General features: G+C 48.1%; 1 protein-coding gene across 1 annotated transcript; it reads left to right on the plus strand.

Annotated features, from left to right (window-relative positions):
• Positions 1-13,164: 13,164 nt before the first annotated feature.
• RHOU (ras homolog family member U) lies at positions 13,165-23,082 on the plus strand (the record flags this gene model as incomplete). The annotated part of the gene is made up of 3 exons (XM_082674276.1): positions 13,165-13,417; positions 14,995-15,053; positions 20,343-23,082. The coding sequence occupies 3 exons, from the start codon at positions 13,165-13,167 to the stop codon at positions 20,796-20,798; spliced, it is 768 nt and encodes a 255-aa protein (XP_082530402.1). The 3' UTR covers positions 20,799-23,082.
• Between the last annotated feature and the right edge of the window lie 1,534 nt (positions 23,083-24,616).

The following is a 24,616-nucleotide window of genomic DNA, read 5'->3' on the forward strand; positions in this document are numbered from 1 at the left end:
CAGAAATATAATCTATATTTAGATTATAATAATCTATAATCTATCTATCTATCTATATATTTGGGTGCCCCACTCAGCTTGTGGGATCTTAGTTCCCAGACCAGGAATGGAGCCCACACCCTCTGCAATGAAACCTCAGAGTCTTAACAACTGCAGCGCCCAGGAATTCCCAGAACTATAATATTTAATAGCAGCTACGCCACAACACCTACCTTGAGGGAGTAGCCAGCATACGAGTAGGAGTGAGATTTCCTGTCAGCTTTACCAGCCAAGTCAATATTTGGCTGGAGCTTAGACCAAGTGAGACTCAAAAATATGTCCTCATACGTTCCTGTATCATTTTGCTTTCCCATCCATCCGTCCATCCGTCCGTCCGTCCATCCATCCATCCATCCATCCCATGTTTATTGGTCATTTATTTTGTGCTTTGATTTGCTAGAGAAAAACACAATTGTTGAATTTTCAATTCATAAAATTGTGTTTTCCCCAGATCATGACCACAGTATTGTCTCTGGAGCATGTTACCACACTAATCATATTTGTTGAGGGTGAAAGTCACACAATTAACAAATGGCAAAACTGAAACTAGATTCAGGTTAGCCAGTCTGTCTATACCCTTTTGGATCACATCACCTAAAATGATTTATTTTTTCCTGGCTCAGGATCTCTCTCTCCTGACCCTCATTGGTTGTTGCTTCTTTTGAGAAGACTCCTTTCTCCCAAGCATACCTGATAACTCCAAAGAAAATTACATGACAATATCTCCATACCTTAAAAAATGTTAGACGTAAGTACCCTTTTGTAAACATCTATATTGGTCTCACCTTATAATCATAAGAATTCCTATTAGATTATGGGAAACCAAGCAAAATTTTTTTGTGTACAGAAATAAACATTTAGAAACAGAACTTTGATTAACAGATAATATGTATTATTATGTATACGTAATACTCAATATATAACATAAGCATAATATAATACTCTCTACAAGTAGTATTATCCACATTATTATGGGCTGAATTCTGTCCCCTAAATTCATGTACTGAAGCTCTGACCCTCATACCTCAGAATGGGTGAGAGTATTTGGAGATGGGACCCTTAAAGAAGTTGAAATGAGGTATTAGGGTGCGCCCACATCCAAAAGACTAGTGTCCGTCTAAGAGGAGATTAGGGTACAGACAAGCACAGAGGGAAGGTCGTGGGAGGATCACGTGAAGACACAGGGAGAAGGTGGCCATCGACAAGCCAAGGACAGAGAACTCGGAGGAACCACTCTGCCGACACCTTGACCTTGGACTTCCAGCCTCCAGAACTGTGAGAAATAAATGTTTGTTGTTTAAGCTGCCCACTCTGCTATTTTGTTATAGCAGCCTCAGCAAACTAATACACACATTTTACAGATAAGGGGATTCGAGGGGGTCAAGAAGTGAAATGATGCACAGGTAAGAGGCCCTCTCAGGCGCACACAGGGGCCTACCCCGCCCAGAAGCCATGACCTGGACCCCACCCCCAAGAGAGCACGCTCCAGGGAAGTAATAAATACTAGTCAGCGTTTTCCTCGAATGAAGTCACTTTTACACGGCTCCCTGGGCCCTCTCCCCAGCCCTTTTCACAGTCCTTTTCAGGTTTGCAGAGCAGACCACCGGGGCCTCCGTGTGTGTCTCTTCTGGCTGGACTCCCACCATGAACCTTGAGAATTCAACTGTCACCTTGACTTTCAAAACAGTAACTATAAGAGCTTCTCAAATAATTCAGAGGATCAGAGAGAACATTTTTCTTCCTAAGACGTGCTTGTCATAAACAAGATATTTTACTACTTTAAAGAGGAAATTGACGGCTGGACCTTCCTTATTAGTCACAGCAGAGCCTGAGGACCCCTGTGGCCGGCCTTCAGGCCTGGTGAGCTTGGAACACACTTGGGCTTTATCTGGCAAAACCAGCTTCAGGCAGGTCTGTTTACTGACCTGACAGGCTCAACGTCCAGACCCAGCGGGTGAGCTGCACAAAGAAAACCAGCCTGTTGGGTTCAGGGCTGTGCCGAGGACACACCTCCAGCCTCCCCTGATTTCTTTTGCTGCAACCTCCGTCACCCCCTCCTTCACTGAAATTCAACCCGGCACCAGAAACTAATGAAGCAACCCGTTTGCACACAGGGCGGCCACAGCGCCACGTCGGGTTGATTATTGGCCATCTTGTAAACAGAGGAGCAGAGGACTGTTTCCAGTTCCAAAGGGGCCCGGTGGCTAAGTGTGCAGCCGGGCAGCTGGCGGCTGTGCAGACAAGCTCTCACTCAGGCGCTGCCCTGGGCAGGCACATAGTCACTGCTCCCTTCCCAGCTTCTGATATTTGACCTTACTTAATATTTCTAGCTTTTAAAAAAATTTATTTTATTCAAGTATAGTTGATTTACAAGGTTGTGTTAGTTTCTGCTCTACAGCAAAGTGATTCAGTTATACATACATACATTCTTTTTCATATTCCTTTCCATTATGGTCTATCACAGGATATTGAATATAGTTCCCTGTAATATTTCCAGCTTTTTAATGTCTGTCCTTTTATTTGTCACTGGAGTCCTGGAGTTCAGCCCTTGGACTCTCCTCTTCCTGGGTGAGCTGACGCCCTGTTACCCTTCACCCTTCATGTGCCGAGGAAATGCCACCTCCATCTCCGGCCAGCACCTCTGTCTGAACTCCGGACATACATTCAACCGTCTACTCAATGTTTCCTCTTAGACAGCTCAGAGGCAGCTCAGACTTCACATGTATAGACTGAATTCCTAACCTTTCCCCCAGAACTTCCACTTGCTGGAATTTTCCTCCTCTCAGTCAATGACACCTTTGGTTTGTCAGGCTGTGATCCCTGGACGTTTCCTGCCTTCCGTGGACCCTCAAACCCGGGACCCGATGTGCCAGGTGGCTGGTGCTAGCTCCACCCTCAAGGCATGTCCAAAGCCAGCCTCCACTCATCCCCACCTCTGCCACTCCTGGTCAAGTCCCCACCCTCTCTGGCCCAGAACTTCCTCTTTAACTGGCCTCCAGGACCCCTGACCCCTGACAGGTGCTTTTCCTCTGCAGCCCAAGGGATCCTGGGAGCAGAGTCAGACGATGCTACCTACCACCCAACCCAATCCCAGCAGCTCCCGGCTCACCTAGAATGGATGCCTTCTCCACGGCTGCCTACACTCATGTTCTTTTCTTCATTTCTTCTATGACCTCATGCCCCTCTTGCTAACTTTTCCCAAGCCCCACGAGGCTCCTTGCTGCTTGTCTGACCTTCAGACACAGTCCCTGCCATCAGGGCTTCTGTCTTGCTGTCCGCTTGCCTGGAAGACTCCCTCCTGACACCCACAGCACTCAGGCCCCTCCCGCCTTCAAAGTCTTTGCTCCAGCGTAACCCGCGAGAGGCCCTCCCTGACCACCGATTAAAGCATACCCTGGCCCGTTCCCCTCCCTGCTTTACCTCCTCTGTGGAGCTTGGCATCCTCTGACAAGGTCCACATTCACTTATTCTGGTTACAGTCTGTCTCTGCCCCTGGAACGTTTGCTCCACAAGGAGTGCTTTCCACCCCTTGTGTTCATCGAGAGAGCCCAACCGTCGATGAGCTACAGGGCTCGATGCAGTGGATGCTTAATAAGTATTTGCTGAGTGAGTGAATTAATGGCATTTCTCCTACACAACTGCCTCTGTTTAGATGGAATAGTCCCACTGTCTGAGGAGGAAGGGCAAACGCATGGTGGCTCGAGCCGGTTACCTTTGAATTACTCCAAACCTGGTGGATATTGTTTTTGGAGTTCTCCCCCATGGCAAGGGCTGTTTTAACTTACATTAATTCTGTGTGACGCAGGGTCCTTCCTCTCTCATTATGTCCATCTCACCCTGGTCATTAAGTACCCGCCTTGATGCACAGAGGCGTTCAACAGATAAGGGCTGCAGCGTGTCAGCTCAAACCGGGCAGCTTCAACTCCTTTCCTGGAACAGAGCAGAGTCGCCCATGCTGCTAGGTTGTCCTTGAGTCCTTTCTTGTTGGACAGTCTTTTTTCTCTGCCTTTTCTTTTATTCTATTAAAAAAAAAACTCCGGACTCCTGTTACAGGGATTAAAAGAAAAGAAAACTAATATTGTTAGCATCACAAAACCCTTCTTGCTGCCCGTTTTCACCTTCTACAACGTTGGGTTATTTCAGATTAATGAATTTGAAGGAGTTCCTTTGGCGTATGCGGCAGGACTGCATTCTACACACTCAAGTCCCAAAGGGCAGAGCTCAAAATTTACGGGAACTAGATCCCAATGGCTACTAGGCTCAGTTTATATTGTTGGAGAGGAATAGTCCAGAAGAACTCAGCCCGTAGTTCAGACATCTGGTTCCCTGCCATGTTTGGGAAGTCCAGAGCCCAAGGGTCAGTCCCAGACCTGAGTGGTTGTAGTAACCTGGGGGTCATTGCTAAGAGGTCTGCCTAGAAACTGTGCACCTCTCTTCACCCCAGCAGAGCCCAGGGGAGCTGGGAGGAGGGGCAGTGTCCAAGGGTCTGAGCAGCGCAGGCAGGACTCCTCCCAGGGTGGAGAGCACAGAGGGCAAGTGATGGCAGTACCTTTAGCTGGACCAACAAAGACCCTTGTGATTTAGTTTGGTAAAGGCGATGGAAAGGACTCTCCAGACAGTGATTGCACTATGAAATGTTTTCTAATGCAACTTAAAACTTTCCAATTTTTGCTGATTAATGAACTTTTAGAATTATAGACAAAAATTTTAAACATAAAGATTGGATCATAAACGAGTCCTTATGTTGACAAAGGGACTCAGTCAGTTTATGGAATTGATTTAATGAACAGATAAACTGATTTTAGATTCGTGATGTGTAGGAATGAGGATGATATTTCAGTGGGACATATATGGATTCTGTTTCTAACTACATAAGCCTTCTCTCTACAATCCTCTTAATATCTTAATAAACATAAAAAATAGCTACTAAGAGGATAATTTTACCTCAGCCTTTAAAAAAACCTGCCAGATTGTTGTGAATTGTCTCTCTCTTTTTTTCTTCCTAAATTCTCAGGTTTTATTATTTATGCACATCTGTATTCTTCTCCCCTTGATACCACAAGACGTCGAGGCCTGTTTCTCCTGTCTTTCCTGCATGATCAGGGCCTGGGTAGTCTGTGTACCTCAGACGGAATCAGGGATCAAGGGAGTTGCCCCATCGCTCTGTTCTGTGACACGCTGCTAAAGGTTTGCTTCTTTTTTGTTTTTCTAAAAAAGAAAGCATTGTTATTAAAATAACCCCATTGCTTTGTCATCTTTTGATGGTGAGGTTATAGGCTACAGTGAAAACCTCTCCCTCTTGAGAGTCACCAGTGGGGTGACCTTGGGTCCCTCTGAGCTGCTGTTTCCTAATCTGTAAAGTTGGGGGGCAATAATGGTACATGTTTCGATTTTGTGTGTATTAAATATGACAATGCATACAAAATGCTCAGGACATCATGAGCCTCACCCGTGTGGCTGTAATTGGTTGGAGCTTTGTGATGGGGGAATGGGGAGAGTCTCTCTGGTCTCAGAGGACGGGTGTTTGCATTTCCCCATCCAGAAGCTCGTCCTCAGGCACCCCTGACTTTCTGTTGCACTTTGCACATCCCATTACCCCCACTACACCCCGCCTTGCACTCTAGTTATTTCACAGATATTTTCTCTCTTACTGGGATTGTAAACTCCTTGAGGTCCAGACGCTCTACGCGCATCTGTACAGACTGCCACTGTTCTCTTTGGTCATACTAAGTTCACGAGTGGAATCCCTCCATGCAATGACGTAGCTAACAACCGTACCCCTTTCCCTCCAAAAATCAAACCAATGGCACAATCCCGTGTGCAGAGGCAGTATCCGCCTTCTAATACATTCTCGATGCGCATGACAGAGAAAGCGGACTGCCTGCTACAGTCTCTCTTCTCAAATACAGACTTGGGCAGCTTTGTAGGGTGTTTGGATGCGCACACATTCATTCAAAGCATTACACAGGGGCTTCCCTGGTGGCGCAGTGGTTGAGAGTACGCCTGCCGATGCAGGCGACACGGGTTCGTGCCCCGGTCCAGGAAGATCCCACATGCCGCGGGGTGGCTGGGCCCGTGAGCCATGGCCGCTGAGCCTGCGTGTCCAGAGTCTGTGCTCCACAACGGGAGAGGCCACAACAGAGAGAGGCCCGCGTACCGCAAACAAACAAAACACAAAGCATTACACAGCCGTTGCAAACCCAGAAGTGGATTGTGAGCCCTATTTGAATGTATGAAAATTCCTTTCTCTTCCCTGTTGTAGGATTGTGGGAGTTTCCTTGCCCTCAACCGGGAAGATCTAGAAAAGACAGATGGTTGCAGTTTCTGGAAGTGAGGAAGATAATTCTACCACTTCAGAATCACCAGCCCAAGTGATTACAGTTGTTGGGAAATGATTGCATGGCGAGTCCTTATCTTCAATGGTGGCTGAAAAATTAGAGGACATCAAGGTTTTGCAATAGCTAAGAGGGGTTTCTGAAGAGTTCTTATCATCTGCGAGGATTCGGGCAGCTGGGAAATGTCTGGCCTGAGGAGTTTCTGTGATGTGTGTTCGGGGAGGGAATTTGGAAACATATCATTTGCCGCAAGGGTCCGGGGAAGAAGCTTTTTTATGGGAAGGGTCAGAACAGCTGGGAGGGCAATTCAGAGGCTGCAGCAGGTTTAAGGGAATGGAAATGGGGGCATTTCCCTGCAGGGGAGATCAGCAACAGCTGGGAAGACCAGAGCAGGGTGGGAGGGGGGTGGTTCAGGGGGAAAATAAACAAAGACTGAGGGCAGAAAGGGGCCTGCAGTGTCGCTCAGCCTTGCGTGGTACCTGCCCTCGGCATTTGCAGTGGTTCCAACCTTTCTGCCCCGGCGAGCTCCCAGTGCAAATTTACCTGCCATCCTTCCAACAGCCCTCCCGGGGGCTTTCATTTTTCTCCAGGAACTTATGTATGTAAATCATCATTCACCTCTATTGTAATAATCTTGCAGGATCAGTTCAGCTTGTTAAAAATATTAAAATACCTATCAATAACACTTGGGCAGGATGATACCCTTATTAAAAATAAATATTAGAGATGTAAAAAATGCAGTCATACTTCATGACATGTGTTCCTGAGAAAGTTCTGTAGAAATAGGATTTGGGCCAATAAAGTCACATTTAAGTTTTACTCTAAAGTTTGTTACTTAACTTGAAAGGTGCACCCAGGTCATCAGCACCGTGCTATGTTTTAGCAAATAGCTCTTTAAGATGCAAATAACCACGAGTCCCATGTGATACAACTTATAGGTTTGACAGTTTTTAATCATTATAATTTTGAAATATAATGCAATTCATAAAAATGAATAAAACAAATACATGGTAAAATGAATTAGTACAAAACAAACGCCTATGTAACCACCATTCAGATCAAGAAACAGAACATCTCAACATGAGAAGCCCTGTATGGCCCCTCTCCTTTCCAATGTATAAATTATCCTCAATTACTTTGGCATCTAACACTGTTTAGTTCTGTCCATTTCTTTAGAAATGCTTTCACTATATATACGTCAAATTTGATAGTTTACACCTTTTTTTGTGTCTGGCTTCTTTCACTCCTCATTTCTGTTCATGAGATTCATTACTGTCGTGGTATTTATCTGTAGCTCACTCATTTTCTTTACTAAATAGTATAACATAAATTCCCAAATTTACTCATGCATTTTACTGTTTTTGACGTTTAGACTGTTTCCAGTTTTGAGCTCTTATAAGACTGCTCTTGCACGCATGATGCGTGCACAGAAGCACGTGGGCACACATACAGAAATGCATGGCATGTATACAGAGCTGTGAGCAGAAGTCATTTCAAAGATGAAGCATTTCATAGTTGGTGGATGACCCTCCACACTCTCTTTCCTGGAAACCATGTGTCCTGGGCTGCATGGTTACCAGATGCAAGCAGCCTGGATCCCCGAGTCACCACTTGGAAGGGCGCTGCCTCAGACAGTCATTTGACCTGCAGTGGATTTTGCATGACCAAAGAATCACTCCTATGTTTCTAGACATTAAGATTTTGAGTTTATTTATCACTGTAGTGCAGCCTAGCCTAATCTGACCAGTAAAAACAATATAAACATTTTCTTTTCAGAAGTATTTTTTACAATCAATATTAATGATTGATTTTTCACATCTGAAAGTTTCATCATGTCAATGGGAGCTCTTTTTGAGTAAAAAAAAAAAAAATATTCATTCTAGTTACCAACAGGCAAGAGACAAAAGGACATCTATAGACAGGGCCCCAATTTCAACATGTTGGATAATGTCCATATGACCCCTCACCATAATGCTAACTGATGGGAGAGTCTGGGGTCTGCAATTACTGACAAGGACCCACTGGTGGGCCAGCTGGTGGCCTGGTGACATTTATATGATCCTCCCATCTTCTCTAGTGAAAAATGCCGACATTATTTTCCTTGTCAATTTTTTTTTTCCTAGGCTGGCATCCCTGGTGGTAAAAAAGGACAAAGGAAGGGTATGGTCAGGGCTCAGTTAGGAAAACAGCCTCTCCAAGGCACAGGGGCAAGGAAGGGAAGCTTTCACGAGGTTGGGAGTTGCAGGGAAGAGGGACACAGTCACTAAGCCTGTCCAGCTGAATCTGGTACAGGGCTCCAGTTGAAGCTTTTGAGAAAACCCAGTAGCCCTGCGGACATGGCCACCAGCCAGGCCATGAAAGGGAGCGCAAGGTGTGCTTTGTGGGGGGCTGCAGCCTCTGTGGGTCCAGTGAACTCAGGCTGCTGTGAAGACGATGAGGTGGGCACAGAGCAGGAGGAGAGTAAAGGTGTGTCGGGCCCTGTGAGTCTGTCCGCCATCACGTGTAGCCATATGACAGTCCTCTACTTCCCAATCCCCAGGGAGCTCCTCTCAGTGGACACCCATAACCTGGAACACACAGAGAAGGATGCTTTGGGGAACAGCAGCCCAGCCTCAGATCCTAGTTCCCTGACCAGGGATCGAACCCAGGCCCTTGGCAGTGAAAGTGAATAGTCTCAACCACTGGACCACCAGGGAATTCCTGAGAAGTAATTTTCTAACTGGTGGTCTCTCACAGGACATTTAAAAACCAAGGCACCGCTAAAGAAAAGAAGTTTCCTTCAGAGATGAATGTGTCCAAGATAAAGGGTGATGGCTTGAAGAAAGAACAAACACTCGTAGCTACACGACCCGTTAACACGAAAGATCCAGAAACCAACCACTTCTGATTTGGTTCCCTGCTGTTACTTATTTATGGAAGATGGGTAAATAGTGAAATGTTATAAATAGTAAAAAAGAAAAAAAAAAGCTTTGTATTGAATTTGATGATGGAAATTACACCCTGGCAAAGAATGTATTAATCAGAAAATTATTTTAGCGTCTTTCTTGAATATGTCAAAAGATAGAAAAGTGAAAGGTACACAGTATAAAGTCTATTGTCATGGTTTTTACTATATTAGTTCCAAAGTATAAATTCATGATAATTAGTGCATTTGAAAATTAGATACTCTTTGCTAGTAGAACAGGTAAAAGAGCTTTACGGAAAAAATATACTAGAAAACGTGCTGGGGATAGAGAGTTTGGTGAAGCAAGGGTCATGCTTTTTTTTAGGAGATTAAGAGCAAGTGTCAGTAGGTTATTTTAACAAAGTGCTATGATAGTGATTAGGCATACGTTCATCAGTGTAAGGGCTCGGGTCTGGTGGGGGAACGTTCACAGCTGGGCTGGAGAGCCACGGAGGCACCAGAACTTAAGAGTGGAAGATTGCTTTTTGCCCACGTAAATGCCAGCATTTCCCAAATTTACCAAACCCAAGACACAAAGGAGACATTGCACCAACTATGCCATCCTGGTGGATATAGATGGGGAGTACAGGAGGGGTAAGGCATTCTCAGAGAACAAAGGAATGGTCTTTCTTGTTAATTGCTGCAGGACTCATGTGCTCTAAAAATACTTTATAAAAGCAGAAAACAGAAAACAGCAACCTACTACTTTCCCCACATGATGTAAAGTGTCGGGTATGAGAATGAACAAAATAAAGTCCCTGACCTCATGGGGCTTGAACGGGGAGACAGACAGCAAACAAACAAGAGAACGCATCATATGATTTACTGATCTATTGTAAGATTTACCGATTGACCTTACAGTTGGAGGGGCGTCCACAGCCCCGGCCTTGGTCAGCACTGAGTTCCAGGCCATCTCCCTGCCTCTGGACTTGTGTATCACGGGCTGTAGAAAAGTCTTCTCGCAGTGGGCAGTTAGTTCTGTGGCTTTTAAATAAGGCTGCAGGGGGTTGATTAAATTGGATCTAGAAAGATGGGCCAAAACGAGTGGAGTGGGACAATATTCGACATAAAAAAGGGAGCAAAGCAAAGCCGGGGGCTCCAGGATACAGAAACTACTATATGGCTAGAGGTCGGGGGAGACCCACATTTTGTAGGGCCTGAAGCTGATCACATTTGGAGGCCTTCTGTAAGAGAAAGGATAAAAATTTAAGGATAGGAAATTAGGTACAAAAATATTGATTTAAAATGAGACATGCATCACAATAAGCTATGCAATTTAAAAGGCCGACAAACACCATAAACTTCAAAAATAGCCACAAGAAAACATTTAATAAACCACCTGACACACCTCATACTATTTTCCCCACATCTTTTCGCTGCATACCCTCCCCCCAGCTCTACTGAGGTCTAGTTGACAATGAAAAATTGTGCACATTTAAGGTGTACAACTTGATGATTTGATATATGGATATATTGTGAAATATTCAAGTGTGTGTGTGTGTGTGTTTTGCGAACACTCAAGATCCAGCTTAGCAGATACAAGCATACAATGTTGTTAACTCTAGTCACGTGGGTGTGCATTAGCTCTCCAGAATGTATTTATCTTGCATAACTGAAACTTTGTGTCTCTTGAACACAACCTCCCCCATACCCCTAGCTGCATGCCCTTTGACTACTTTTTCAATTTTGTAACGTGTTTTCTAGAGAAGAATGGAAATGTACTTCACATACAGGTGAACTTGCTGTTTGTGGTACTGCGACCGGTTTGTGTCCTCAAAAACGCAAGAATTCACATCAATTCTATTTCCCGTAAAAATGTATAGTGCATTTATAATCGTATATGCTGCAGTTAGAGTATATTCCTGAGGGGAGAGAACTTCCATTTTGACCAGGTGTAGGTGAGAGAGCCGACCCCCATCTAACAATACTATGTGTTTTATGATGGAAAGAATAGCCACGAACTACCGTCTGGCTTCAGGAAGCTATATCTAAACTCTGTGACTGCTTTCCTACTGGAACCTTCCGGTGCTGGGGAGAGTGGGAAAGTTCAGATGGATACCAGCAGTATACTGCAGAGTAGGCACGTGACTGGCGGCCATTCCTACACCTGGGTGGCTAGAAATAAGGTAACTATATGTGGGAACTGAAAACCACACAGATACATCCCATCAGGGTCAAGGCTCATTCTTTGGGTCAGGCAAGTGCAAGTTTGGCCCCTTAAACTTTGCTCCCTTGTCTCCTTCCTTCCCTCACCTTGGTCCTGGCTCTGTATCCATTAAACGCAAACGAAATGTCTCCCCAACTTTACTTTACTTTGGCTTGATCCTCAGAATGTCCACTGCCACATCACAGCTTCTCCGTATGAGAAGTTAGAGTTGAAAGAGATAGTGGGATTAATTGGTGGTGGTTAAAATATATGATTTTGAAAAATTTACAAAAACATAACCATGTGTTCACACTGCTAGGGGCCCCAGAGCCTTGGAGAGGTTCTCTGCAAATGAGGGGCCATGGATTCAAGGCTCCAGCCTCTTGGTAAATCCACCTCTGCATTCCAACTACAGCCACACTTCCAAGGCTGAGTTTATCACTCTGTCTTATTTTTGCTTTCAAGGACACTGGGTAAGAACTCAGGCTCTGGAGCCAGACTACTTGAATCCTGGCACTGCCAATTCCTCGCTTGTGGGACCTCAGCATTTTATCTAATATCTCTGTGCCTCGGATTTTCTCATCCTATACCCGTAAGATGGGTATAAGTAATGATAAGATGACAGGAACTAGCTCATGCTGAGTGCTTACCAGTGTCTGGCACGTAAGAAAGGATCGATGTTTATTAGCTACTGTAACTTTTATTATTAGTATCACCATTCGTGTTCACAGTATGTGCCTCTTCTCACACCACAGTGCAAACCCCGAGGAGCCTTTGTGTCCGGACTAGGCCCAGAAAGGCTTCCCTGTCTTTCCGGATGGACTGCTGACTAGATGTAGAGGAAGGAGTCACAGATAAACGGATTCCCCACCACCACCATAATACTAACGTCACCACATTACATTTAAGCAAATGTAGGAATTGGGGCTATAAAGACATTTGCTGGTTCAGGGCACGCCAAAGAGAAAGTCACACGAGCATTAACAAAGGACCTGACGTTCTTTTGCTCTCAAACGACAGAATACATTACTTTGGAAGAAGAAAAATCACACGACGGGCAGCGGCTAGACATTAAACGAAAAGTTGGCTGTTAATTCAGCCTCCTTCCGACGACTGTCCCCCAGGCATTTCACTGCCCCCCTCGGGTGCAGCGCTGTGGCCGAGGAGGCCGGGACCGCGTGGAGAAGGGGGCGAGGGGCGCAGGGCCCGGAGGAGCCTGGCCGCCGGCCGCGTGGACGCAGGCGGCGGGACCGCGGGCCTCTAGGCGGTGGCGTCAGTGTCGGCGCCGGGAGGAGCTGCCCTCTGCCGGCCCGGCTCCTCGGCGCCGCCCCAATCGGGCGTCCGGCGGCCCCCCGGCGGCTGTCTGGGTCCCCCGCCCGCGGCCGCGGTCCCGCCCCCCGCGCGCCCGGCTCCGGCTCCGGCTCGAGCGCAGAGCGCGGCGCGCAGGCGGGGGCGCTGTGGGCCCGGCGCGGTGAACGAACGGCCGCCCCGCCTCCTCCCCGCGCCCGCCCCCAGCGCGCCTGGCCGCCGGGAAGCGGGAGGAGACAGCGCGGGGCTCCGCGCCGCTCGGCCCGCAGTCCTCGGCCGCGGAACGGAGCCGGCGCCGCGCGAGCCCGAGTCCAGCCCGAGCCGCCCGGCCGCCTTTGTCTGCACCTCGCGCCTGGGTCGGGGACAGCTCCCCCCGCGGCGGGCGCGGGCCGATGCCCCCGCAGCAGGGGGACCCCGCGTTCCCGGGCCGCTGCGAGGCGCCGCCCGTGCCGCCCCGCCGGGAGCGTGGGGGTCGCGGGCCCGGGGCGCCGGGGGGCCGGGGGCGCGCGGGCGGCGCGGAGGGGCGCGGCGTCAAGTGCGTGCTGGTCGGCGACGGCGCGGTGGGCAAGACCAGCCTGGTGGTGAGCTACACCACCAACGGCTACCCCACCGAGTACATCCCCACCGCCTTCGACAACTTCTCAGGTGAGCGGGGCCGGGGCCGGGGGCCTGCGGGGGGCGTGGGGCCGCGGGGACCGGGAGCCTTAACCCTGGCGCGGGGAGCGGCGGTCGCCTCGCCATTCAGGGGCAGACGGTGGGGTCTAACAGGTCGCGCCCAGGTGGCCTGGTCAGTTTCCTGGGTAGAGAAGTTGCGTCAGGTCGACGTTGCTGGCGCTGCTGCCGGGTTTCGATCGGAAGGTGACGCGCAGGTGCCATTACCTGTGGCCCGAGGGTCCGTCCTTTCCTGTTGGTGGCTCCCCTCCCGAGGGCGTCTCCACTTTTAAAGAGCCGCGGAGACGGGGGAAGAGAGTGGATTTAGTGGAAATGGCACTAGAAGCACTAGGGAGGACCGAGGTTTGGATTAAACCTGGAGGGTAAACACAGCTTCTTCCCTCCGAGCACCAACGCTTCCCCTGCCCCCGCTTCCACCGCCCCCATGGGCTCTGTTTCTGAGTCTTAGTATCTTTTCAGTATCTCTTTAAGCTACTGAAAGCTCTGATGTGTACAGTGCTATATCATTTGGTTTGGTAGCTATCAAGATAAAGGAGTCCTTATTCTTGATTTTTCAAGTTTTTTTGAAATTTAAGAAAAAGTTAAAATCCATGGAAGCTAGGGTGAAACACTTTCTCTGTTTTTTTTTTTTTTTTTAAAGCACACACACACACACACACACACACACACACACACACACACACACACACAGTCACACACAAGCTTCTCGATCTTTTGGAAAGTCATGGTGGCAAGGACTTGCTTTCTTCCACCTGGAAGGCACCCTAGGTAAAACAGTGCTGTGCTACTGGGTTTCCCACCTAAACGATATTGTTTTTTTCCTTTTTTTCCCTCCTCCCAACTGAGTAGTGTAAACATGTATAAACAATTTAGAAAGTTGTATTGAGACAAAACGGAGTACTTCATTCAAATAGAAACCTCAGAGCAGCGCCCTGATGCAGGCCCCTCCCCAGATACCCCTTCCCAGTGGAAAGGTGGGAATGGTTTTCTTTCCTTTCCTTTTCTCTTTTAATCCGCTCTTTGAGCTGACATGGAGAGATAAGCTGTGCCCTCTTTTATAAGCAGGACAATGCGGGCAGCCTGTGTTTGCACGTGTTCTCAAAACAAGCCACACTTTTATGATAAACCCCAAAGTCACCGAACGTTTCCCAAGGGAAAGCAGAATTATTTGTGAGATTTTTCCACTGACTTAAAGCTGCAAGGTTGGTTCCCACTTACCCCCCAGTGTTGTTTTTGGGTTTTTTGAAACAAGTGTGACAGGAAAATAAACCTTCTGGGGCTGGGAGAAGAGCGCAGGCCCTTCTGGGTGCCGTCAAAGCTTCTGGCCTCCTGCTTTCTCTGGGGCATGGAGCGAATTGCCCGCCCTGCAGGTTTGGGTGCAGAAATGCCTCACGGGCCTCTTTGTTTTAGGCAAGTCTTGAATTCACTGGGGACCCAGAATAGGAGCTGCAGGGTTTGGAGTGAGAATGGTCATACAAATTAAAACTATCATTCTTCTGGAAAAGGTTAAAAGAGACCCCCCTGACAGTCCTTTTGGTCTTATTTTTAAGCTGTGGTTTCCGTGGATGGGCGGCCCGTGAGACTCCAGCTCTGTGACACTGCAGGACAGGTCAGTATCACATCGCTGCTCAGTGCTGCGCGAGGACAGGGCCTTTTAAAGCCCTTCACCCCCGCCCCAGCTGGGCCATTCTAGAGCCCCACCCCCACGTATGGCCCCTCACAGAGGGTGGTGGTGGGGACACAGAGCTCCGTGCCAATAAAACAGGGTTTGGCCCGGCTCTGTGTGGGCAGGACAGGGGAAACAGGGTCAAGAGACGTTTTTATCTTCTGGGAATTTCGGATCTTATTTACTTTCTGGTTTTTATTAAAAATTATCGATGTTGCTTTGTGCTCATTTCTCAAAGTAAGTTGGCCGTAGCTTACGATCATTTTATTAAAGGTCAGCAAGCCAAATAATAAACTTACTCAAGAAGAAGATGGAGTTCACGTCAGTAAGTGTTAATGTTTCCCTTCCTGAGCATGGTTGGACTTGCTGGGGTTGCTCCCATCCCTTGAAGCAGAGATACAGCGGCCCAGGCTGTCCTGAGCTGGAGGAATGAATGAGCCGGGACCTGATCCTTCCGAATCGCGAACATTTATTCCTGTCTTGGCCAGGCACTTGGACAAGACAGCCAGGGAGCTGGTGGGAAGACCCGGTGTGAGGTCCCCTTTGGGGTGTCCCTGAAGAGCTCCAGGGACCCCGGTCCCCCCGAATGGTGTTCATGTCACTGAGTTCTCACCGTGCTCTGTGAGGGCCCAGGGTGCCGTCTCTTGAGTTAGCCAAAGTGACAAGTTACTAAGCATGTAGTCTCCCCAGCACTTGAGAAAGTGCTGGGGTACTTTGTCGGCAGGTAAAAGTGCCCACTTCACTTCTGAGGTGTCACACGACCATATACATTGAAGAAGAAGCTGGCTTTCCAGTGTCCCCAAGAACCTCCTCCACACCAGGGCTTCTCAGTTACTCACCCACTTGGGACAGCAAATCCAGTCAGGGCTTTGTTTTTCAAACCTCGATGTGACACAAAGACTGGGCAGCCTTGATCCCCAGCAGAACGCTGGTTTGGCGGTGGCCACGGTGGCACACGTCATAGCCAAACCTCTTCTGTTCTGTCCTTACCCTTCCACTGGGGCTTCCCAGTTCCCCCTTTATGGGGAGCAGAAAAAACCAACCGGTCTGCATTTTCTTGCCTGTGGAAAAGAAAAATCAAAGAACACAGGCTCTTCTAATATTTAATCTTTCTGGACGCCCTACTGCTATTTATAATGAAAGCTTAATTGCTTTGTATAAAGATGTTTTTCCTACCTTGGGTCAGATTTTCTGATGTTTAAAATGAAGGCCGGGACTTCCCTGGAGGTCCAGTGGTTGAGACTCTGGGCTTCCAACGTGGGGAGCGTGGGTTCGATCCCTGGTCGGGGAACTAGGATCCCGCATGCCGTACAGCACAGCCAAAAAATAAAATAAAATGAGGGTCGAGTAGTGCCTCCGTAAACAGAGGCCTCCCTTTTGTAGCAAGATGTGGCGGCTGAACAGCCCGAGAATAAGACAGAAGGCGGGAGAACTCAAGACACCAAAGGGTGTGCTTATCTGGGACCCTTTAGGGAGGAGCAGGCAGCCCGGTGCAGGCAGCTGCCCACCACTGGCTCGCCTGTCAGGTGTTGGTTCTGCTGGCAGACATGGCTTCCCGGGCTGGGGTTCCCTGCCTCATGCCTTCTCGGTGCCTGGTACAGAGTGGGGCTTCTTCACGGTTTGTAGAGTGGATCAATCAATAAATGGAGTGCTGGGTCCTGGGGGAGGCAAACTTTAAGTCATGGGCTTGCCGCTCAACAGACTTACAGTCTACCTGTTAGTAGAACTTGTGAAAGAAACCAGTGAGGTTACAGGAGGAGGACAGCAAAGTCAGCTCAAGGGGCAGGATGGGTAGACCCAGGAGGAAAATCTCTGAGCAATTTTGAAAGAGGAATAGGTCTTTTACCAGGAACACTATGTAGAAATGATCCTGAATTATCAAGAAAGAATTTAATTTTTTCCTTAATAGGGTCTGTTTCAAAGTCAGGGCATCAAGAGAATCATTTTAGACGTATTTTCATGGAAAAGTTCATAATTCGGGAAATGAAAAGGTTTTGGTGCAAGTTGGTAAGCTTTGGTTTATTTGGAAATTATCCTTCTGCTCTCCCAGCAGTTATTCTTGTTTGTTTGTTTGTTTTTTGAATAGATCCATTGTTTTATTTATTTACTTATTTTTGGCTGCGTTGGGTCTTCATTGCTGGGCGCAGGCTTTCTCCAGTTGCGGCCAGCGGGGGCTGCTCTCCGTTGCGCTGCGCGAGCTTCTCATGGCAGTGGCTTCTCTTGTTGCGGAGCACGGGCTCTAGGCACGCGGGCTTCAGTAGCTGTGGCACGTGAGCTCAGTAGTTGTGGCTCACGGGCTCTAGAGCGCAGGCTCAGTAGTTGTGGTTCACGGGCTCAGTAGTTGTGGCTCGTGGGCTCTAGAGCGCAGGCTCAGTAGCTGTGGCGCACGGGCCTAGTTGCTCCGTGGCATAGCTGGATCTTCCCGGACCAGGGCTCGAACCTGGGACCCCTGCATTGGCAGGCGGATTCTTAACCACTGTGCCACCAGGGAAGCCCTCCCAGCAGTTTTTTTGGTTGAGATTCACAGTATTTCTTACCTGATTAGTAAGTATGTCTAATTGTGTAAGGAATGAGGCCAACCGTCTACAGATTTGTAGAAAACCAGCTTCAAAAACTATTTGTGAAAAATACACAGCTGGTGAGATAAAGTCAGTTTTTTCCCTCTCCCCAAGTATCAGTATTTGCTTTGACCATAAGCAAAGCTGGGTAAGGTGGTAGTCCTTTCCTACCCTCCCTACTCCAGATCTGATAAACTACCTTTTAAGGGACTTGATTTGACACGTGCCATATTCCCTTCGTGTTGTCCCAGCCCGTGGCACTGCACCCACCCCCACAGGCAGTTGTCATGGTAGCTTCCTGAGGACACAGCGACTCCAGCGACCTCCTTTGCAAAGTCCCAGAGAATGTGAGCACCGGTGGCCGTCGCCTAGGGACCAAATGCAGGTTTCACATAGCAGCTGAGAGCTGGGTAAATAACTAGAAATCGCTTCTTGTGCCTTGGAGTTTTCTTGTTGGGGGCTCAGTGAGCATGTAAGATGTTAAAAGGAGTTTTTAATGCTGTGGAAATTTCACTGTGATCAATTTCACACCACGTGAAATTGATCAGACTGAAAGAGCGTGACCAATAGCAGGTGAAAACTCTTCAGCCTTCTGAACCATGAGGCACTTGGGGAAATCTTTATACTTAAAAAAAAGAAGAAATCCGACTGCAGCTTGACTAGCACTGCTGTCCAGCGGCCTGTCAATCCCACCCAGCCCTGCCCTGCCCTGAATCCCAGGCACATCTCTGGGCCTCAGAACATGTTTCCTTGAGGGTCCATTACAGTTGGCCTTATCACACGTATGTGTGCTGCATTTATTTCAGCAGATAGCTAAGATTTCTGGTCAGCAGGATTTAATTTCTGCCTTGCTTCCCGAGTCCCTCAGCCAGAACCTCAGAGGTCTGGGAGCCAGATTGCCAAAGCCCGGTCACGAGGCCTGGGCCTGTGCTCACCTTTCTTTTTATTGGTAACGCAACCCCAGATCCAGGGCCCAGCAGGTGCAGTGACTGCCAGCAGCGCGGGCAACGCCTCCGTCCTGTGCTTCTTCCTTGCAGGCCTCCGAGAACAGAGGGAATGTTTCATTAAAAGATCCTCGTGGCTGGGCCGTGGGCCACCTGGATGGGTTTCTGTGTTTCTTCTTTCAGCACAGAGTTGGCACTAAGAAATCCAAGGCTTTTTTTCTTCTTTCTTTCTCTTTAACTTTTGCATGTAGAAGTCGGAGAAGTGGCAGTGACACGGAGAGAGGCCGTATTCCTTCCTGAGGAAGGACTTTAATACTGGTTGACTTTAATATTGTTACTTGGGTGTTGCCCCACAAACTGAAATACGGAGCCTCAGATGAGGAAAGTGAACTCAAATAAAAAGATCCAGGCTTCCCTTATCCCTAGAAAAAGGCCACAGATGCAGCATAACATGCACGTAAATAATAGCTCGTAAACAATCATATGTGTCAACTGAGCGGCAGAAACCTGGGTGACGTTTACCTTTTCCTTGCTGCTGGGAATCTGTTTGTCACCTTATGCCGGAGGATGGTTGGCACCCACATATAGAAATTTCAAATAGAAATGAGATGATGTAAATGTTTTCCTAGAAGAGAGATGAGTGAAAGCTTTCAGTTAGCTAAATATGGTGCTGCAGGGAACTCTAGGGTGTTTGATATAAAGAAACACTGATTTGGAGACAGATGTCCCTACAAGGGCTGAGGCCATGTCTGTCTGTCCCCAGCCAAATCCCCTGGAGTCTGGTGTCTGATGCGTGGTGCCTGGAGTCCCACATGCATCTCTGTTAGTGAGTGAGTGCGGCACGGCCTTCAGCAGCGTGGTGGGTGGTTGGTTTATATAATCAGCTCTAACTTGTTCCATCCAGTTCTCTATCCCTCAGAAGTTGGGTGGGTACACCCTTTCTCTGGTTCTTTATCCTCCCAAAGCTTCGTGCGTGGGGGCCTCTGGGATTCATGGAGAGAAAAGAAGGGAGGGAAAGTAAAAGAAAAGGAGGGAGGGAGAAAAAGATAAATCGAGAAGTGTTATATCCAGCAAGTGTGAGACTGTATTCACCAGTGTTGTATGTGACATTGAGAGGCACACATTCTCTGGGTCCCTAATGAGAGTGGCCAAGTCTGGGTCCTCAACTCCAGACCTGTGTCTGATTCCCATGATTCTGCACCGCGTGTGCCCTGAATGTGCCCTGGGTGTGCCCAGCGCAGATGGGATGGAACAGGCATGGCTCATCGCTGCTGTGAGGATGGGCAGGGATGGGTCCTTACAGAGGCGCTGGGTTCACAGACTGGGGTTCCCTGGAGTCAGGGTGGAGCCCCGAGGATCAGCGTGGGTACTGTGTTCGTTTTAAGAGCCTGACTAAGTACCAGAGTTGAAGGAGTGGGTCTGAGTTACTCTGTGCTGAAGCCTAGAGAAAGTAAATTTTATTTTGAAAATCCATCTAATTTAAGGACCTTTCCTATGGTAAATTGCAAGTAGGTCTAGAGCATCAAGGAAAACGTTGAGCACGTCGGGCAGGTTTCCAGGGGCTGGGAGCATTGCCCCACTTGGCAACAGGGGCCTTTTGAGGACTCTCGCTCTTCCTTCCATCCCTCGTGGGCTTTCTGTTACCTGCCAGACCCTCTCCAGAAAAACGGTCTTTGTGCTGATGAGAACTGATGTAAAAGATAACGTGTGGGTGCTTGGCTCGCTTGCAGGATGAGTTCGACAAGCTCCGGCCTCTGTGCTACACCAGCGCCGACATCTTCCTCCTGTGCTTCAGTGTCGTGGGCCCCTCCTCCTTCCAGAACGTCAGTGAGAAATGGGTGCCGGAGATTCGCTGCCACTGTCCCAAAGCCCCCATCATCCTCGTGGGGACGCAGTCGGATCTCAGAGAAGACGTCAAAGTCCTCATCGAGCTGGACAAATGCAAAGAGAAACCCGTGCCCGAGGAGGCGGCCAGGTTGTGTGCTGAGGAGATCAAAGCTGCCTCCTACATCGAGTGCTCGGCCTTGACTCAGAAGAACCTCAAAGAGGTCTTTGATGCAGCCATCGTCGCCGGAATCCAGTACTCGGACTCTCAGCAGCAGCCCAGGAAGTCCAAGAGCAGGACTCCGGACAAGATGAAGACCCTGTCCAAGTCCTGGTGGAAGAAGTACTGCTGTTTCGTATGATGCTGGTGGGGCCCCGACGGGCTGTGTTCCGACGAACTCCGCAATAGAGGCTATATTAGCTGAAACAACTCCTTTGACCATGTAGAACCTGTATAGAGAATGCGCGTGTATATGGATTATAGGAGATGCTCCAATGTATGTATCCTTTCTTGCCTTTGACCTTCTTGTTTGTTTGAGCCGAGGGATGAGATACTTATGCAAGAGATTTTTGAAGTAAGTTAAGCGTTTGTCATGACTCTGGGAATTTAGAGCTCTAGACCTTTGGATTAATTTATATCTAATATGAAAAGGCACCTCAGATCTGGGCGTCCAGAGTGAAATTTTGCCACGAGATAATGCACAGAAGAACAAAGAGGAAATGGCATGGTTAGCTGTCCCTTGATTGAGGGCCAGCTATGGTCAGAGTAACTCTTAGCTTTGAAACCTCATACTTTTCCCCCTTTTTTTTAAGGAGCAAAAATCTGAGAAAAAAAAAGAGAGAGACCTTTGCCTATAAAACCTCAAATCAGTCACTTTGGTTGTATTCTTATACCTGGTTGCTTAAGATTTAAAAGCAACCAACAAAAAAACATGCCACTAACTATGGTGCTGTGTAGACCAAAAAGGAAAAGTTGTTGATGGGAGTTTTTCATCCTGAGACCGTATCAACAGCCAAAATGCCATGAGGAGTGTAGCAAGTGATAGCTCTGTTTTCTTTAGGGAGTGATTCACGTTGAGCTCACAGCATGGTATTTGCTGTCATACACATGAGCCAAACTGCCTGAACCTCTGGGATGACAGCGCTCAGGAGACCTGTCGGGGTTGTTTCTTACCTTCTAGGCTTCCCTTGCCCCATCTACAGGGGGCGTGAACCCTCTTGCAAGGCCTGTAGCAGGCGGATGTTTGGGGGACACAAAATGTCCTTATTTTCCTGAAGTCAGCGTAAAGGTACTTCTTTGTGTACGCATGCAAACACGGATATAGAGGTGGCCATTCTTGCTTCTGATTCAGACTTTTAAACAGTTAATGGGAAAAAATGTGGCCCCAGAAACAGCTGTGAGGGAAGCCTGGCTTCCTCTTTTAACACTTTCTGGAACAGATCTCTTTTTGATGATGCCTTGAGATGTGATTCTAGGTGTATCTTCACACATTTTGGAGCCCATGTTAAAACATGAGCGTCTCTTAGAACCTATTTTAATATGAATGTCTCTTGAAACCTATTAAAACAGCCAGTGAAATCCACACATGCCTTTCAGGGAGCTGGTGATAGAGACAGCGCCTCGTGTGGGATCGGTGGTGGCAGGGACCGCAGCACCCTTGCTCAGCTGTCTCCTCACTGTGGAACAGTCAGAAAACCACAGATTGGTGACATGTTTGTGTTCTTCCAGGTGGCGGTTTTTAGGGCTTCATGTTCTGGAGGGGAAAAGTGCCCAAAGTGCCAGAGAGCAGTTTTACTCTGGGATGGGGCTGCTTCTGAGATGCCGAGAAGTAGCTGAATGCATCAGATTGTGACGTCAGGCTTGCAGTGGTGATGCAGATCTACCAAAATCAGTCAGTAACTGGGGAAATCTCTGTAATGCCAGCAGGTAGAGGAGTTTATCTTTCTGTGGGTCTTGTCCTTTTTATGTTAAAAAAAAAAATCCAATTTGTGTTTCTTTTTACAGAAAGTAAATGATCAGACTATACTTTAGGTTAGAGGCTTCTTTTATTTCTATTAGTAAATAAAATTAACTAATATCCTTGTTTAAAAACTGAAAACATGCTGTTTATTATTTATTTTTCAATACATTGAAATTGATATCATTGCTTCCTGAAGCGTTTAGTTTACATCCTGAGTGAATAAAATTACTTCATTTGTGGAAATGCCCCAAATGGACCTAATGAAATGTGTTCGAAGCTTGGTGCCTGGCTCACCTACCCGTGAGCTTCCCAGACGGGGCTCTGCCTGCCCTGGTGTGGAGCGGGTGAGGAAGGGTTATTTGACTGGCAAGTGATTTCAAACAGTATTTTTATAGTAAAGCAAATGTCATGGAGTAAAATGCAAGTTAATTTTTAAGACTGAACACGAAACTTGAAAGAAATTTTATGCCTGTGACAGCATATGGGGCTCTTCTTGGTCCCCCGGTGGAGGGGGGAACCTTTGCCACCCTCTGCCTTTAGGGCCAGCGGTTGGTGAGGAACACCTCTGTGGTCCAGTTCCAGAGCTTCACTCGTGTTTCATTTTCAGCCCCGCTTGATGCAGCCTGTACTATTAGTGCGAAAAACCCAGAAGGTTGACACTGAGATGCAACAGGTTTTAATATGTTGCCAAATTTATAGAAGAGTAAATGCACAATTGTACTCGAGGTTTTCCTCCATTTTTACTTCTTGGGGAAAATAAAGATTTGGGCAGAAAAGTCTTTAAAAGTATGTGCTCGAGTTAAATATAAATTTGATTCACTTCAGAGCTCAGACGTTGTTAAACTTACAGCTTGGTATCGAGGAGGACGTTTTATCAGAGTTGTGCTTTGGGAAATACCCTAGCATAAGTCCTGCGGTGTAGGCCCGTCATAATTTAACAATACAGGGTCCTCTACAACTGTCATCTCTTTTCACCATGTGTGTAGAAATGAACCTTTTGTAATGTTGATCTCTGTGCTTGACACACTTATGAGAAACCACCCACCTCTTACACAAGCCCAGAGGAGGGCAGGTCTTCTCCCCAGTTTTCTAAAAGGAACAGCAGGTGCAAAGGCCCTGAGGCAGGTTACCTGGTGCCTTACCAAGTCATACTTTTCTGTTTTTCCATCATGTGGCACGCGGGATCTTAGTTCCCCAACCAGGGATCAAACCCACACCCCCTCCAGTGGAAGCGCAGAGTCTTAACCACTGGACCACTGGTGAAGTTCCCATACTTTTCTGTTTTTAAGCGTAAATGACGTTGAGCAGAACGCTCTCCTTGAAGATGCTCTCCAGGAGGTGGTAGGAGATAAATTCTGACCTGTGGCTCTAACGGCACCTGTGTTTTCTACCAAAGAATTTCTTTGGGAGTGAAGAGAAGTTCAGGGGTGTGGAGAGGCAGGCCCCTGAGGTGTGGTGGGAATGCGTCTGTTCAGGGTGGGGTTTGAGAATTCCGAGATCCATCTGAGATGAGCACCCTGTGGGTCTGTGTCTGTGATGGGCTGTGTGCTGACCTCCCTGTCTGTTCTAGGAGCCCAAGTCCAGGCCCAGAGCAGCAGTGAGCATGGGGTGACGCTGAGGTCACAGATACGCCTGGGCTTCCTCCTGTGGGGACAGGGCTGCCCTTCTCACAGGCCGTTGGTGTCCTGGGTGAGAGCACAGGTGCGCACATGGGGTAAACGTCTGCAGTGGCCCTGGGAGGAACCTGGGCTCCACCAGCTTCACAGTGAAGGCCAGCAGGGTTCCCCATCTGCAGGGGGTGGACAGCCTTCCTGGTCCTCTAGTGAAGGACAGGCCTGTCTCCTTCCTTCCCCACATCACCTTCCATGTCAAGGCTACGACTCTTTTGTATCCACTGACCAGTCAACCACAGTGGACTAGAAAACTGGGCAGAGAGCCACTAGAACCACTGCCCACCCACATGTGTCCTGGAGTGCCGAAAGCCAGCCAGCCAGCCAGCCTCCTGGCCTCCACTGGCCTCCGAGAGCAGCCTGACCCTTGCCCAGAGGCACCTGGAAGTTCCTCCTCACCCGGCCCCAGTCCGACCTCCCTTATCTGGGTCAGGCCTTCCCAGGGTACAAGGACAGAGCTCCCAGTCCCTTTAGAGGAGTTCGGGGCATCTTCACAGAGATGTTCACATGACCTGAAAGGAGATGAGGGGAGAAAAGTTTTCTAAAAGG

Source organism: Grampus griseus, assembly GCF_964374135.1.
Source record: "Grampus griseus genome assembly, chromosome: 16".
In the NCBI taxonomy this organism is placed as follows: Eukaryota; Metazoa; Chordata; class Mammalia; order Artiodactyla; family Delphinidae; genus Grampus; species Grampus griseus.